The 18,401-nt window shown below is 39.9% G+C and overlaps 1 protein-coding gene across 1 annotated transcript; it reads left to right on the top strand.

Moving 5' to 3' along the window:
- The first annotated feature begins 97 nt into the window (after nt 1–97).
- On the top strand, nt 98–12,016 carry lamtor1 (late endosomal/lysosomal adaptor, MAPK and MTOR activator 1). Its single transcript, XM_036558241.1, has 5 exons — nt 98–298; nt 4,447–4,592; nt 6,574–6,651; nt 6,922–7,045; nt 8,462–12,016. Exons 1-5 carry the CDS (start codon nt 257–259, stop codon nt 8,552–8,554), a joined length of 483 nt encoding a protein of 160 aa, XP_036414134.1. The 5' UTR covers nt 98–256; the 3' UTR covers nt 8,555–12,016.
- Nucleotides 12,017–18,401: the final 6,385 nt, after the last annotated feature.

The raw sequence follows: 18,401 nt of genomic DNA, 5'->3' as shown, positions 1-18,401 counted from the left end.
ATGTGTGTGTTTCTGTGTGTATTTTCGACGTAAATAAATAAATAAATAAATAAATAAACACAAACATTCCAGCATCACGCGCCTGCTGGGCGGAAGCGGAAGTAGTCCGGGTCCGAGAGCGGTGTCATGTGACAGTGTTTCCGCCTCAGAGCAGAAAAGAGGAGAGAAAATCTGAACTTTCCGCTGTTTTTCTCCCGAAAACGGCCCAGTCCGCTTTTTACGGCCCTACAGGAGGAGCTGGAGACAGACTGAGCCCATGGGGTGCTGTTACAGCAGCGAGACGGAGGCCACCGAGCAGGTTAGCCAGCGTGCTAAACGGCCACCAGGCTGCACTGGGCTTCTCAGCTGAACTCTTGGTCCACCTTAAATGGACAGTGGTTACATTCCGCCGCCTCAGGCTCCAGAATGGAACTGCTGTCCGTTTAAGGTGGACCGGAGAGTTCCAACAAGAAGCTTACTTTAGCCTCGTTTAAGAGCTAACAGCAGCAGTTTGGGGTTAAAATAGTCAAACTACATTATATTTAATCCGCTAAAACGGTTAATTTAATCCGAACAAGGGCTTAAATCACACAAATTTGGGGGAGCGTTAGCAGGTCTGAGCTGGAGGGGCGCAAAGAAACTTACAAACTGCTTATTTAGTCTGTTTACCTCCTGCAAAACAACCAAAATGTGAGAATACGTTGAGTTTGAGCGCTGAACTCTTATAACAACTCATTTTTAATGCAGTTAACATTCATATTCACGCAATAAGAATGTAGACTATGATATAATTTAATAAAATACATGATAATATGGAGGTTTTACACATTTGACTGTCTCTGTTGCACCTTAACATTGAAATCCTGCAGCAGGAATGGAGTAAAATCCTCGTGATCAGTCCAGGAACAAACGCTGAGAAGTGTCTGAGTTTCCCTATCTGTTTTTTCTGAAGTTAGTCATGGTAGGGAATAAAAATGAGTGCTCAGTTTTTCCCCTGAAAGACTGAGTTGTAGTGCTAATAATATAAACTCACAGACAGACCCTAAATTTGACTTTTATCTCACAAGCAGTGGCCTGATGTATCAAAATTTCAACTTATTGTGATAAATAATGGCTCCTTTTTTCTCACATTCTGGGTTAATACAGTGAACTGAGTAGTTTTTCTCAAATATTTGACTTATTTTGAGAATTTGCTGGTATTGTTATTCAAAATAAAGGCTTATTTTCATACAACTTTGGATCATCTGTATTGACTTAGGTTGATATTCTGATACGGTGTCAAGAATGATGAGTTATTAGTTTTGGCGAAAGTCAGAGCAAGTCATTATTTCAGAATATTAAGTCATTATTCTGAGATAGAAAATCAAAACTGACAAACAGCAGCCAGAAAAAAACAACCACACAAAGTGCAAATGTGTGAAATGACACTATTTAAAATAAAATAAATTGTAGTTCTAGTATAATTTGTATCTCCTCGCTGTTCTTAATGTCAGCTACTGTTGTTGTTATCGCATAACAGAATTTAATTCTGTTTCAAGCTGTGAGCAGTTCTGTGATATTTCAGGCTGGATTTGTTACAGAATCAAAGATTTTTTTCACCCCTGGCTGCAATTCAGTGTTTTTTTGCTGATGTGTATTTTGTTTGCTGTCAGATGTTACGTAATTACCTTACTGCAGTTATTAATTTATTCTCCACAGTTTTAAGCTGTTAGTCATTTGTTTACATTGCAACAAACAGAATAAAAGAGCTGGAAGGCATTTATTGAAATCTTCACTTGGTGCTGTAACACCTTTAGGGGGCAGCAGTGAGTCATGTTTGTTTATTTGAGCTTTTATTGTTAATCTCAGTTATTTATATGCATTTAATTATTCATGATCTTCTTTTTTTTGTGATCATTTTTAGGATTCAGGGTTGCCTGTTAAAGGGCCAGTATCCTGTTTTTTCTTATTTCTTTTTTAATTAAGTTGTTATGTTTGTATGCTTTTTTGCTGCATAAGCAGCCGTAATTATAAGTTAAAGTTAAATTTTTTCTGTCCCTGTCCACTTAGTCAACATATAATGTTTGTGTTGTTTGATGTAGTCTAATCCAGTATCATTTTTCAACCGTTTTCCAGCCCCTCTTCATCCCTCACAGTTAAACAGGCTGCATTTGTTACTGTGCCTTTAAGACTGATTTATGTAAATGAGCTCTGTCCTGATTGGCTGTTCTGTATCGTGCCTGATTCAGAAAGCAGTGCAGGCAATAACACTTGTAAACGGGAGGGGATGAATATGTGTACATGAGTTTGTGACATCACAGAAACAGTGAGATCAAAGCAGACTGTTGGTGCAGTGAGTTAAACATGCTGTGGGCTCTTTAAGCGCTGGCCGTGCAGGTGCTGCTGTCCTGCTCTTCTGCGTCGTATCAGAGTTCAGCTATAGATAGAACAGGCCACGGCTTCACCTGCCAGAAAGTGGGAGGGGCCTGGTGAGGACCGGGTTGGAGAAGTGGTGTTGAAAACCATCCTTAAGTAAGAGCTGTTGCTGCAATGAGGTAACAGCTCGAGCAGAAGTGAAAGCTTTAACTGACCTTTCAGCTTTCATTAAATCATTATTAAGAAATGTATTCAAAGGAGGAATCATTACAAAATCTAATCAGATGACTTTTATTCTCTCATCATGTTTACACTGGTGTGGATGGGTGTGAACACTGTGTATTAAATACACAAAATGTACACGTTAACAAACATACTATTCCATTATCCTTGCATAGATATACAGCCTATACAGCATATACACATTATCACACACACTGGCCTGTCACTGTTATTACATCATCAGTTATTACATCAGCACAGTTATTTGAGATGATCGCAGCTGTTGAAGCTGACTGCAGTTGTTTTATTACGCTGCAAAAAACAGAATGTGAACTGGCTGCGTTGTGTTGAGGCAAATAAATGGAAATGAAAGAAAGCAGTAAGAGCTTTTATTGAGATATAAATGGGTTTATGGAAACGGGTCTAACTTCTAACCTGGTGCGTTAACATTTAGAGGGTAGTGGTGAATAGAAGTGGGCAATATGATGATATTTTATGGTTATTGTGATAAATTATGTCACAGTACACTTTTTGAGGATGTGAATATCATCAGTATGATGTTACTGTATTATCATACAGTACTGTTCTACTACCGGTTTAATTACAAATTGAGCATAATTGGGGCTCTTCAATTGTTTCTGGATTTTCTGTAAAGCTGCTTTGTGACAACGCCTGTTGTAAAAAGCACTAAATAAATACATTTTATTTCACTTTAATTTAGTGCGGTGAGTGAAACGCTGAATAAAATCGCTGTATTACTATTTTTGCCCCTAGCAGAAAAAATCATTATTGTGTATTCTGAAGTATTACTGGGCAGTATGACAGTATACATGGTTATCATGATAAATTATGTCACAGTACAATACAATATGCTTTTCTAAACATATTATGTGTATCATCAGTGCTTATAGATACTGATTAACAGCATGTTTCATTATAAAGAGAGCAAAATTAGTCTGTTTAACTGGATTTAGTGTCATGGTGAATAAAAACTCCCTGTGCTTACAGTTGTTGATAGTATTTTTTTAAAATGTAGCAATACTGGCTCTTTTTTTTTCTCTGTTTCAACTGATCTGATGTCTGAAAAAATAAATATCATGATACATTGTGTATCATTAAAATTAATTGAAGTATTGCAATATTGTATTTTTTTCCACATTACACACCTCTATCCTTAAGTATCGTTTGTTTTTTGTCATATTGTCCACCCTGTCTTAGATGCACACTGATAGCAGAGTCATATCAGTACTGAGTGATTATTAGAGTTAAGAATTTTATAAAGTTTATATGTTTGATATTGCAGCCTGATATGTGATGTGAGTATTTAACTCCAGAGGAGCAGAATGTTTAAGTGAGCTTTGGTTGCTGCGCTAAAATATGTGTTGTATTCATTTTCCTGCATTGTTGTGAATGTTTATGATTTTCTGTAATGCTGATAGAGTAGATTTAGTCCCAGTTTATGTGCCAACATTGCAAGACATGCTCATGAAAAATATGAGATACCAGCATTTCTACATCAATGGAATCTTTATTTATATATTATTTTGTTATATTATTGTTGCTGTTTATATTATTGTTGCTGTTATATGTGCTTTATATGTAAGATGACCTTAGTGACAAAAATAGATAAGATCTACAGGTGTGTGGAGGGGGGGGTCTTCGGGGGAAGATGCTTTCAGTGGTTTAACTGTTTACTGCAGTCATGGTTAAGAGGACTTACCAGTGCAGGCCAAACTTTCAGCCACATTAGCCTCGTAGCTCCTGTGCTAAAGCTAAAGATGCTAAGACTTCAGACATGTCTTAGCGCATCATATTTGACAGGAGGAACTGGATTTTTCACTTTGCTCTGTGTGTGTGTGTGTATTTCTATGTGTATGTTGTCCTATGCAGGATCGATCAGAGCGTAAGCCGCTGATTCCACATCCAAACCCAGACAGTAAACCCCCCAATGGGACGGAGCGAAGCCCACCAGGACTGTCGTCCACACGCACTGATGAACAGGCCCTGCTCACCTCCATCCTCAACAAGACCGCAATGTATGTACGCAGACATCTTCGTCCTCACCACACCAGTGGTTTGGTGTGAAACACTGTTTTGGAGAAACTTACCAAGTCAGAACTGTTCACAGTGGTGGTGATAGGAACCAGACGTCCCCCTCCAAAAGCTCCCTCACAGAAAGTTACTACATGAAATGGTTATGAATTCACTGCCTGATGACTGAGACACTGTTTTATGATAATTTTGGGAACTTAAACTCCATTCGTGGTGGAGGGATACATGCAGGGCGCTGTGAGGCCAAATAGTCCCCAAAGAAAACTTATTTCGGATTTTCCACTATTTTCATCATCAACACTCCATATAAACTCAGAAGACTCGTGTAGGTTCACTGGTGGTTTTGGATAGTAAATAAGTTTTTTGAGGGTGAAATGTTTTTATCGTAAGTTGGAAGACGGATCCTAAAGCTAGGAAGCTGAATATCTTACTGCAGTAACTGTTCATCATTACAGTGGAGAGAACAGAGTACTGAAGCCACAGAAATGACTCGTCAGAAGAAGAGAACAAGCTAACAACTGAAGTGGGGCTGTCAGAATTCAGCGTTTTAATATTAGTTGAATCCAAAGAAAAAATGCACATTTTAATCTTGAACGTGTCCATTAGAATGATTTAAGGCCTCCTAATACTGTATGTTCCAGACTGGTAATTCACTAACATTTTTAGAGATGATTTGGTTTTAATTCGAATTTAATGGGGATATTTGAAAACATGTGACAGTTTTTAGCAGCTCAGTTTAGATAGTATGTTGACTTTATAAACTAATTAACGCTAACAGGCAGAAATGAATTCTCAAGTAAGGTAACAGGATGATGATCTTCAGACGGGAGATCACTGGGGTGGAGATTTTATAGAAAAGTCCTTCTCAAAGATTAGTTAGAATAGACACCAGACTGAGAATCACCAATTGGGGGCACTTGATAATTTATGCTGAGCGCCCCCTGGTGGATTTAAGAGATGTAACATTGACTTGTCAGTCTGTGGTTTAATGCAGTGAGGGATCTCCCTTATTGTCTTTGCAGAATAACGTATTTAAAGTAGTGCTGTATGATTTGGACATAGAATGCAATGTTCAGTAAAGCTGTCGGGTGTCATGATGATGATGATGATATGATAATTGATAAATTATTGTTAAAATAGAGCGTGGTTGACTGGTTGTGATGCAAGTACAGACTTTTTTATGTGTAAACAGAAGTTGAACTATCTTCTCCTTTAAGCAAACAGAAAAATACAAAATTACGAAAGCTCTGTTTACTGTTGTGCAAAATAAAAAGAAACAAAACACTGTCAGCTGTTTTCATCCTTACTGCAAGCACATTTTTGTGCGCTGAAAGGCTGAGAAACAGCATCACCAACAGCTTTTTCTATAAAGGCTACACCAACAAAATAATGTATTAATTTTTATATACACTCTTTAAAAACTATGGTTCTTTGATGGTTCTTTAGTAAGAAAGTAGAAGTGATTCCCCCAACCCCCCTAAGGGCTATCAATCGCAATGGTTAAATAAAGACAAAGCAATAAAAATAACATATGTGGCGCTTCCTGATCAGTTATTGGCCCGAGGCTGGTTCAGACTGGACTTTAGGTTTCTGTTATACAGCTGCTGATACAGCTTTCTGGCTCGCACAAAACAACAAAAATAAAGACACTTCAGCATGGTTCTAATGCAAAGTTTACAGCCTGGCTCTTCACTAAATTCATGATGATCATATTCAGCTTTCTCAAACATTTTGCATTATAAAGTTTGCTTGGCCAGCTGGTTAGAACATAGAGGCTAACTAGCCGTGATTCTGTATTCCGACTGTGATCATTTTGTTTTTCCACAGCTATTTATATTACTGTTAACATGACAAATCTCCATACATCCCTGTACAAGCTTAACAGTTTGGCTTCTCTCTCTCTCTCTGTCTCTCTCTCTCTCTCTCTCTCTCTCTCTCTCTCTCTCTCTCTCTCTCTCTGATCAGGAGCATTATTGATGTATCAGCTGCAGACTCCCAGGGCATGGAGCAGCATGAATACATGGACAAAGCCCGACAGTACAGGTGTGTGAACTGATAAATGACCTTATTATATATGGCTTCTATTGTTTCATTTAAAACTGCTCTATTTCCATACAGTCACTCTGACAGACTGTAATACACTACAGGAAGTGTAGGGGGCGATATGCCTTCTACTGTTTCGTTTAAAAAGCCTCTATAATGTTCATATGATCCACACAGTCATTCTGACAGACTGTAATGCACTACAGGAAGTGTAGTCTTGGTCCTAGATGGACTCACAGAGTGTTTACTTGATCCTCCTGTGTTTTTCAGCACTAAGCTGGCCGTGTTGAGCAGTACTCTGTGTCAGAAGAAGCCGGCTCCTCTGCCCTCTCTCACCAGCCAGCCTCACCAAGTGCTCGCCAGTGACCTGGTGCCATACTCAGACGTCCAGCAGGTACGGCAAGATTTCTGACTGTTTCAGTATACATCACCGTTTGTGTAGTTTCACATAAAACTAGCTTAGATTCTTGGTTTTTGTTAACAGTGGATGGTACTGTTATGGTACAGTGGATTTTTAATAAGAAACTTTCTTAACAACAAAAGTAAATCTCAGATATTTTTGTTGTGCATTAATAGTAAAAACGTGAAAAGTTTTATTGTTTTTTGAAAAATATTTGCCCATTTTGAATTTGATGCCAACAGCACGTTCCAAAAAAGTTGGGACAGGGGGAAACGAAAGGCTGGTGAAGTTGTGTAATGCTAAAAAAACACCTGGTGGCAACAGGTCAGTAACATGACTGGGTAAAAAAAAGAGCATCTCAGAGAGCATCTCAGAGAGTCTTTCAGAAGTAAAGATGAGGAGGGGTTCACCTCTCTGTGAAAGACTGCATGATCAAATAGTGCAACAATTCAAGAATAACATTTCTCAATGTAAAATAACAAATAACTTTTGTTTTTATATAATATCGTTAAAAGATTCAGAGAATCTGGATCGCTGTATGTAGGGGACAAGGCCAAAAACCCAGTATTTGCCGTGATCTTCAGGCTCTCAGGCAGCACTGCACTAAAACAGACATGATTCTGTAGTAGAAATCACTACATGGGCTCAGAAACTCTTCTGAAAACCACAGTTTGTCACTGTATCCACAAATGCGAGTTAAAACTCTAAAACACACAGAAGAAACTGTACATAAAGAAGACCCAGAAATGCTGCCACCTTTTCTGGGCCTGAGCTCTTTTAAAATGAACTGAGGGGAAAGTGGAAAAGTGTCCTGTGGTCCGACGAATCAACATTTGAAATTCTTTTTGGACATCATGGACACTGTGTCCTCCGGGATAAAGACCACTCAGCTTGTTATCAGTGCACAGTTCAAAAGCCAGTATTCATGATGGTATGGGGGGGCATTAGTGCACATGGCATGGGTGACGTGCACATCTGTGAAGGCACCATTAATGCTAAACGATATATACATGTTTTGGCAACATATGCTGCCATCCAGATGACGTCTTTTTCAGGGAAGGCCTTGATTATTTCAGCAAGACTGAATGTTCACATGATCATATGATCCACACAGTCATTCTGACAGACTGTAATACACTACTGGAAGTGTAGGGGACGATATGCCTTCTATTGTTTCATTTAAAAAGAGCTCTATAATGTTCATACGATCCACACAGTTGGTTGTTGGTTATTGTTCACAGACTGTCTATAACTGGTCTAAATCTGTCTTTTTGGTCCGTGCAGATTTTCAGTGTTCTAGATGTACTCAGAAAGAGTGTCATATTAGAGTTCATCACAATATTAATCACGTTCTTATCCATCTCTCTCTCTCTCTCTTTCTCTCTCTCTCTCTCTCTCTCTCTCCTCCAGGTGTCTAAGATAGCAGCGTATGCATATAGTGCCATCTCCCAAATAAAGGTGGACGCCAAAGAGGAGCTTGTGGTGCAGTTTGCTATTCCATGATAGGTCTTCATCTCAACCCCTCAGCCCCGCCCCGCCCCCACATGTCTCTCTTTCTCTCCCTTCCTCTTTTCTTCCCTTTGTGCTCGTTCTTCAGCTAACTTAGCCAGCGGGGGATGAGCCCGCCCCTCTGCTGTCCCTTGTCCAATCAGACGCACAGTTTCTCCCGAGGCTCCTGCGGGACATCCTGCTTCGTGCGTGTGCTCCAATAGTGAGTTCACCCTCGTTCGGACTGGTGACGAATGCATGCTGAGCAGCTCTTCAGGCCTCTTTACACTTTCTCAACAGGATCTTAATAAACTCGCCGCGCTCGGTTCCGCCTGTGATGGTTCCGCCTGCGATGGTCCTTCTGTAGCGGTGTGTTCAGGTTTGCAGCCAGACTGATCAAATCTAGACTCTAAATCTGATCACCTTTATAGTTTCCACACGATTCGCCCTCTTAAGGTTCCGCCCACTGACGCACAGCTACTGCCGTGAGGTTGGACAAGCTTTAGAGAGAAAATCCCATCCGGCCCAATGAGAAACTGTAGCTCAGCTTTTGTTAATTAAACGTTGTTTTGCTTTGTTTTGTTTAGGTTGGATGACCGGTCTGGTTTAAAATCATACAATGCCGAGCTGGACTTCGTTGTTGTAGATAATCAAGCCTAGAAACAACAAACATCAGCGCAATTAAAAAATAAAAGTTCCAGGTCTGTCCTATCAGAGCAACCTTTTATATGCATACAAAATAAACGTCATTAGAAATTAAAGGGCCCATATCCTACATTTCTCTTGGTTTTTTTTATTTTACCCCCTGAACTTCACTTACTACATAAACAGTCATATGCAGTGAACACCAAAAACAGTCATAATTCATTTCTGAACAATCATTTTCTTCATCCAATATAATTAAACAGGCTGTTTCTGTTCCTGTGCCTTTAAGACTGATTATATGCAAATGGGCTCTTCTGATTGGCTTCCCTGTATCATATTTAAAAAGTAGTCCAGGCTATAACATCAGAGTGAATGGGCGAGGCTAAACTGCTGCAGGCTGAATAGATGGCTATACGTAACTGTGACATCACAGAAACAGTGAATTCCAGACAGGCTGTTTCATACATTGACTGTGTGGATTGGCGTTAATGCGTTTGTGGGCGGAGCCTGAAGGGGGTGTTCAGTTTTTAAATTCTAAGCTGCTGTGTGGGTTTGCTTATGAAAGTGAAGTATTGATTACTGCATGTTTAAATGCTCTAATAATTAATAAAGGTTCTGCAGTTAGGTTTGTACGTTTAAGTCCTGTTTAAAGGCAGTTGTAACACTAAACGGGAGTTATTAGCGCTCGTTCTGTTCAGAAGTGCTTTCTAAATTTTGCTTGTTTACGTTTACGGAAAACACATTAGCACAGGTTTATCCTCAGACATTCACACAGGTTTATGTTTATTCTCACTTGTAGGACCTTTGATGGTGAGACTGTCCCTGTCATAATGTTAATGTACTGAGATTTTATTTTGAGTCATTTTGCAGCGTTTCTGTTGGTCCATTCATCATTAAATGTTCACAGCTGCATCAAACAGTGTGGACAAATAAAAATGACAAAATAAAAGATTTTTATTATTATTGTTTTTAATTATTATGAGTTTATGATATGGATGCGATTATATGCAGCCTGGCTGTGGAACATTCTAGATTTGTCCAGTCTGGCTGGAGATGCAGAAATGATGGGCAGCCTATATTAGAACATTGGCTCCTCCCTCTGTCCACTAATCCCATTGTTGTCATAATAATGAAAGCTGAGGTGAGGTGGGGTGGGGTGGGGTTGGGTGGGGTCTAAATCATGAATATTCATTAGCTGTGTGTTAAAACTGTTGAAGGAAGCTGGGTCGGGGATTCTGCTTCTATCTGCCATGAATTTGGGAGGTTTTTGTTCATAAAGAACCTTCAGAAGGAACTCTGCCAACATTCTGGATGAACAGAAGATGCTAGAAGTTCAGCAGCGTACCTGAGTGTGGAGTTCTGTTTGATGGCCTGTAGAGGATTGTGGGTTGTGTACAGATGAATTTAGGGGATTGTTGGGGGTGGGGGGGGGGTGTTTGGGCTGTGATTATACATTATATATTTTGTGTTGATGCCTTTAAAACGCAGAGCGCGTCTCTAGAAAGACTAAAGCAGCATCTGAGCTTCAGAATCAGGAGCGTTTTATTTTCCACAGTGGGGGCGGGGGGCCGGGGGGGTTGGGTTTTGACAGGAGAACAGTTCCATCATTTAAGCCCAAAGTGGACAGGCCTGTCTTAAAGGGGAAGTCCACCAAATTTTCAAAATTGAAAATTAATAATGCATAATGTAGAGTTTACGATGTAAACAGAGTGGTTTGGTGTGAAATGGTTCAGATGTCTTTACAGTGGTGGTGATAGGAACCAGGGGTCGCCACGAGTACAACACAAATATAGACATTTTATTTACTGTCCAGAACCACCAGTGAACCTACACAAGTCTTCTGAGTTTATGTGGAATGTTGATGATGGAAAATAGTGGAAAATCTGAAATAATACGTTTTCTTTGGGGACTATTTTGCCTCACAGCGCCCTGCATGTATCCCTCCACCATGAATGGAGTTTAAGTTCTCTAAACTATCATAAAACAGTGTCTCAGTCATCAGGCAGTGAATTCATAACCATTCATGCAGTAATTTCTGTGAGGGAGCTTTTAGAGGTGGACATTTGGTTCCACTGTGAACAATGCTGACTCGGTAAGTTTCTCTAGAGTGCAGAACCTCTCTGAATGACTCTGTTTACATCTTAACCACATAATTATCTGGGAATTTTGGGAAATCAGTGGGATTATCTCGCTAATCGATCAATCGTGTTTTGTGAAATGAGCCCCTCAGCAGCACTTTTAGCCCACCAGTCCATCTTTTAAACAAGAGAACACAAAATAAGAGATAAAGGCATTCGTACTAAAATCAGAACTAACAATACATTTTATACACAGTTATTAGTGATTTAATATGTGCATATTATAATAATATTTATAATAATAATAATATATATAATACTAAACAGGAATTCAGCATTGAGGATGTTCTCTGTGACTGCTGTACTTTCTATACATAATCTGAAATAATCAGCAGCAAAATGTTTGTAATTATTTATTTTTCTTTTAATGTATGTATGTAGGCTCACGTCCGTGTAGTCATGGTGCATCAGCGCGCACTTTCACTGGCTTACGAAAGGGATTAAATACGCTGCAAACATTTTTGTCTTTGTTTTATTATAATAATTATTATTATTTTGTTGGCTTTTTTTTGCAGTGTGCTACTAGTGTTGTTCTGTTTTTCTTGTTTGTTACCTAAACGTGTACTACTACCTGAATTACAGTGAATTACGATGTTCATTTCTTAGGCTAGAACCAAAAAGTTTGATTCAAATATTCTGTTAATACTTTTTTTCCTTTGAATGAAATGATGCATTAAAGACTTTGGAAACTGTACATTTGTGTGAATTGTCTTTATTTAAGTATGTGCACAGAAGTAAAAGATTATTAGTTCTTGAATAAAATTTGCCACCCGAAGCCCTGTTGGCTGATTGGGCGGAGCTAAACTGCTGTAGGCTGAATGGGTGGGGCTCATAGAATGTGCATAAGATTGGACGGCAAACAGCAGGTGAAAAGTGAAGCCAAAATGTCTCTGATGCCCTCTGGTGGCTGGCTGCAGTACAACTTTTAACCCCAGCCATTCCCATGAAAGTGAACGTGACTGAAATGAATCTTTAAGTTTACACATCCAGCAATATTTATTTATTTATTTTTTTTTGCAAGTGGTGTGTCACTTCTGCAAGCCTTTGTGCTTCTTAAACATACCCCAATATTTTTTTTTCACCATAGATTTGTGTTGTAGAAGGTATTTGGTGATACTTAAAAGGGTGTAGTAATGAGTTGATTGACAGCTTTGTGAACGCACAGGCACTTTCCATTGCTCTACTGCCTGGACTAATGTGGACACAGCACAGCTCCTTCTGACATTGTTTACTTTTTTTACAGTATTCATGAGTTTGAGTGATCATTTAGAGCAGGTGTGGGTGTGGCTGCAGGTTTTAACTCCAACAAAGCAGGAGCTCACCTGATGAAATATCTGAAGACTAAGACCAACTGATTAAACGGGTAGAATCGGGTGAGCTCCAGCTTGTTTGGAGTGAAAACCTACAGCCACACCAGCCCTTTGTAGATAAGATTGGACACCCCGATTTAGAGCATTCTAAAGTGAAGCTATGTCTGATTGGACAGTAAACCGTTCTAGCAGATCCTCGGTTGGAAGTTCTTCGCCGTCTTCATGGTTGTTTTCGGTAAGTGGCTCATTTTCATATGTAGCTATCTGTTAATTAAAGTTAGCCAGCTAGGCAGTGGAAGTGGCACTAAAACCTGTAGCACACATTAATTCAGTTTGAGTATTAAAGTATTGTTCTTTTCAAGTTCCATTTAAAGTTAATAAGACTCTGTGAAACGTTTTCTGAAACTAATACAAATGTAAATAATGATATTGTGTCTAGTGTGACTGAATATGTTGGCTTTCTTAGCTGTTTTTATGTCAGATTAGCTAATCACTGGCATTAAATGTTTGTCAGATAAAGTTAGTTGAACAAATAAAAAAGTTTTGAAATGTGATATTACAGAAAGCTTAATTTGATTAATTGCAGTGTTACTTTTGTTATTTAACCTTTTATTAATAATGGTTACAAGGATTTTACATAACTCTGTGATGTTTATGTTTAAGGGTAATGGTCACATAAAGAGCAGCAGTACCTACCGCTTGTCTTGTCTCAACATTTGATGATTCCAGCCATTGGTGAGGCGCAGGACCATGGGTAATTAAGCTAGAGGTAAGAGGTTCCTCACTTTCGGCTTGCACCACTTTGGATTTGAGTCTACAGAGTGTTTTATAACATTTTATATAGGGCTATTTTCATTACAGATTACATATTTTGTGGATATGCACATTTAGCAACAAAGCATTTTTATGTATATTGAAAATGTTAAATCACAATAATTTGGTTAGAAATTCACATTTATATTTATATATACATTCTACACCACACCTGGATACATTTGCTCTTTGAAATAAATAAGTGAGGAGAATTCTACACTGAAACTCAAGTCCAATAGTCCTTTATTTATTCAAGGAGATTTACATTTTAGGGCAGACAGAGATGCTTGTGCTATCTATTACACAATACACACATTTGCATCAGACAAACACAATGTGTGAAAGCAAATAATAAACAGGATTATTAATGCAATAAATAATTAGAAATATAATGAATACATAAAAGCAGGGATGAATAATGTACAATACTTCAGTAAATGCAGATATAAAATATTACCTGACTAAAAGCACTGTATATCTACTTAGGTAATCGTACAAAATTACTTTGCTTATGGTTATACTTAATTATCAACAGTAAATAAAAAATAAAAAAGGTTTCATTCATCTTCTTAAACTGCTGGATCCAGAGAATCCTAGAAACCCTGTCCCCTGCAACTTCCTCCAGCTAATTCTAGAGGATACCAAGCTACTCCCAGATTTAAACCCTCCAGTAAGTCCTAGGATGACCTCAGGGTCTTGTCCCAGTTGGCCGTGCCTGGTAAACCTCCAACAGGTGGCGACAAGGGAGCATCCTAATGAGATACCCAGACCACTTCAGCTGGCTTCTTTCAGTGAGGAAGAGTAGCATCTCTGCTTTGAGCTCCTCTCTGATGACTGAGCTCCTCACCCTATTGAGTAGAGTGTAGCCTGCCACCCTGTGAAGAAAGCAGGATTTCTGCTGCTTGTCTCCGCACTTTCATTTTTTCCGTCATTACCCAAAGCTCAACCATTGGTGAGGGTGGGGATGTAGACCAACCTGTAACCAGAGAGCTTTTCCTTATGGCTCAGCTTCCTCTTTATCAAAACAGTTTGGTACAGCAACCACATTACTGCTGCTGCTGTCCCAACCTGCAGCCGATTTCATGATCCCTCCTCCTATCTCTCATGAATAAGACGCTGAGAACAAGACCCCGCTTAAACTCCTCCACCTGGGGCAGGTCTTCTTCCCTTATCTGGAGGTGGCATGCCATCCTTTTCCAGGTGTGGACCATGGAATCAGACTTTGAGGTCTAAGACTTTGAGCTTTCACAGTCACAGTCAGCTGCAAACTGCTTCAGTGCACGCTGGAGGCATTCATGCAAAGGAGCCAAAAGGACATCATCTGCAGAAAGTAGAGTCGGCACCTTCCGGCCTCCACAAATAATGCCCTCCTGACCTCAGCTACGCTTTGACACCCTGTCCATGAATATCACGAACAGGTGTGGAAACAAGGCACAACTTTGGAGTCCAACACCCCCATGGATTCACAAAGGTGAATCTCATCCACCCCCTTTGCCTTGCCACAAGGAGCTTGCCAACTACCTCAGTGACCTCTGCCAGGGAAATGGAGTCTAACACCCCAGAAGCCTCTGGCCTTGAGTCCCAAGAGGCTGTCAGACTCCATTTCCCTGGTGTAGGTCACTGAGGTGTGACCTCAGTTTCTCAGGCTTCCTCAAAGTGCTGCTTCCACCAACCAACAAGATCTTAACTTGAATTCAGAGTTTATCCACCCCTGCTGAGTACAGTATATGTATATACTAATATATGGACACAGCTCTCACTCTTGGTGTACAGACATCAAATGGCACCCCATACTTCTACAGAACCTCCCACAAAACATTTCAGAGATCACAGTTGTAAGCCAACTTCAACCCACAGTATTAAATCCAACTTGGCCGTCATCTGATGTGGCTGATATAAAACATAACGTAGTTGCAGAAGAAAGGCTGGAAACTTTCTACCCACTCCCACAGCTAGAACTGGAGAAGATTATCTCCTCTGCAAATTGTACAACCTGCACAGTTGATGCAGTTCCCTCAAAATTACTCAAAAAAGTACTACCAGTTATCATTAATCCTCTTTTAACTATAGTAAACTTGTCCCTTAGCCTGGGCCATGTACCCAGAGCTTTTAAACTAGCAGTTATTAAGCCTCTGATCAAGAAACCAAACCTTGATGCTAGCATATTGTCTAATTACAGGCTTATTTCTAACCTACCATTTATATCTAAGATCTGAGAAAAAGCTGTAGCCCAACAACTTAGTTCATATCTACATAAGAGCCACATATATGAAAAATTCCAGTCTGGATTCAGGCCACATCACAGCACTGAGACAGCTCTAGTTAAGATAACAAATGATCTTCTTCTTGCCTCTGATCAAGGCTACATATCCCTGTTGGTGCTACTTGACCTCAGTGCAGCTTTCGATACGATAGACCACAATATTCTCCTAGAAAGGTTAGAAAACATGGTTGGAATCACAGGGACAGCCCTATCGTGGTTCAAATCTTACTTAACGGAAGGTTATCAGTTCATAAAGGTAAACAGTTTATCTTCTAATTACTCAAAAGTAAAATTTGGAATTCCGCAAGGTTCTATTTTAGGACCATTATTATTTACATTATACATGTTACCGTTAGGCACAGTTATAAGTAACCATGGCATTAACTTTCACTGTTAAGCAGACGATATGCAATTGTACATATCAGCCAAGCCTGATGACAAATACAGGTTGAAGAAAATAGGACTGTGTAAAAGATGTGAAAGGCTGGATGTTGCGTAACTTTCTCCTTCTAAACAGTAACAAAACAGAGGTTCTCCTTCTGGGTCCAAAAGTGGCAAGAAATAAATTATCAGATTTAATTTTAAATCTTGCTGACTTTCCAGTTATACCTGGTTCAGCAGCAAAAAATCTTGGTGTCATAATTGATCCAGATTTATCATTCGATCAACACATAGGCAGCATCACTAGGACAGCTTTTTTACATCGTCGCAACATCGCCAAAATAAGAAATGCCTTATCGCTGCATGATGCAGAAACATTAGGACATGCCTTTATTACTTCAAGGCTAGACTACTGTAAAGCACTACTGTCAGGATGCACCAGCAGGAATTTAAGAAAACTTCAACTAGTTCAAAATGCTGCAGCCAGGGTTCTCACTAAAACTAGAAAATTTGATTATATCAGTCCAGTTCTATCATCACTTTATTGGCTGCCTGTTAAATTCCGTATTGATTACAAAATTCCCTACATGGGCTCGCTCCTGAATACCTGCAAGACCTTATTTCCCATTAAAAGCCACCACAATTACTCAGATCTCAGAGTGCTGGCTTTTTAACAGTTCCCAAAATTCAGAAGGTTTCATCTGGGGGAAGAGCCTTTTCTTATAAAGCCCCCAATCTCTGGAATGATCTTCCAGAAAATGTTCGGGACTTAGACTCAGTCGCAATCATCAAATCTAGGCTGAAAACTCACTTGTTTAGTTTAGCTTTTGGTAGTTAATGTTCCCCCTTAGATATAGGCAGCAGATCCAGGGGTCCGTGGACGCAGGGAATTATAGTAAACTGAGACGCTGGTGCTGTTGTCCCGCCGCTCACACACGATCACTCAGGTTTGTGGATGGTGGAGCGGAGGGATGCCAAATTGTTTCAGGGTGCTCCCGTATCTGTGTACCCTTTTGGTTCTCTCCTTTTAGTTAAGCTGTTGTAGTCAGATCTGCCGGAGTCATTAGCCACACTCTGGAAATGTTCACATTCTCTGTTTTACATACACTCAAACAGAAAACTAATTCCATCTCCCTACCTTTTTCTGAGTAAACGACTGCCCACCTGTCTGGCCGAACACTGATGGATGATTGTGGAGCTCTCCTGCTACCCGCTTCAGACCAGTTTCCCACACCCCAGTCACCGCCACTTGCCCTGCTACTGCCACTTGCCTTGGATTAGCTGCCCAGCCTACACTGTCTTCATGGACTCCTAACTATTACTACTACTACTACTGTTAATATTAGTAATATAATATTTTTTGTAGGTAGTTTGACCAGAGGAGGATGGGTCCCCCCCGTGTGAGCCTTGGTTCCTCCCAAGGTTTCTTCCCCAGCTCTGAGGGAGTTTTTCCTTGCAACTGTCGCCCCTGGCTTGCTCACCTGGAGGATTTACATTTCATGTTAAAACTTTGTCTTTAATGGATTTCTGTGAAGCTGCTTTGTGACAACATCAGTTGTAAAAAGTGCTATACAAATAAATTTGACTTGACTTGTGGCAGTGGCACGGCTGGCGTGGCAAGGATGGCCTCCTGTTGCTGGTTCTGCTGTTCCTGCCAGGCGACCAGACAGCCAGAGAGCCCTTTGGCCGTGGCTTCAGAAGGAAAGAGCCTGATCAGATGGTTAAGCCCCCTTGGCAGCTGGACATGTCTGTTTTTTGTTGAGGGCTCCTGCGGACATACTGACCTAATACACACAGACAAGTAGTTAGACACACAGGGTCTTCTGGCTAGACTAAAGACACGGACATTGGCTAGTTGTGTTTTTGCTTCTTGTTCAGCTCAGTTACAGAATTAAGTTTCCCTCTTTGGGATTTTTGTGGTAAGGCTCATTTTGCCTCAGCAACTAACCTCAAAACACCTTCATTATTATATTTTTTATCATATTTTTACTGAGATTCTACTATGCAGTGCTAACCAGGTCAGTTTACAGATCACTGCACTGCTGACTGTATGGAAACTGTGCATGTGTGAAATTTGAGTTTGTTCTGTGCAGACTGAGGTTTAATTAAAATTCTCTGTTCACACTGCAGTTTAATTCTGATTCTCTGCTCACACTCCCTGTGATGGACTGGCGACCTGTCCAGGATGTTTTCTGCCTTTTGCCCAAAAAGCACTGGGATAGGCTTCAGCAACCCTGCGACCCTGGAAAATAAGCTTCTTAGAAGATGAAGAAATGAATGAATGAATGTTCGAACTGCATTTTAATTCAGAT

The sequence above is a fragment of the Colossoma macropomum genome, unplaced genomic scaffold (assembly GCF_904425465.1).
Source record: "Colossoma macropomum unplaced genomic scaffold, Colossoma_macropomum, whole genome shotgun sequence".
NCBI classification, from domain to species: domain Eukaryota; kingdom Metazoa; phylum Chordata; class Actinopteri; order Characiformes; family Serrasalmidae; genus Colossoma; species Colossoma macropomum.
This window is presented reverse-complemented; position numbering and strand designations above follow the sequence as displayed.

Excerpts from the sequence above, each read along its gene's own strand:
- lamtor1 (XM_036558241.1), top strand. The coding sequence starts at position 257 with ATGGGGTGCTGTTACAGCAGCGAGACGGAGGCCACCGAGCAG. Across the intron at positions 4,593-6,573 it reads ATCCTCAACAAGACCGCAAT|GAGCATTATTGATGTATCAG; the intron begins GTATGTACGCAG and ends CTCTCTGATCAG. Across the intron at positions 7,046-8,461 it reads CATACTCAGACGTCCAGCAG|GTGTCTAAGATAGCAGCGTA; the intron begins GTACGGCAAGAT and ends TCTCTCCTCCAG.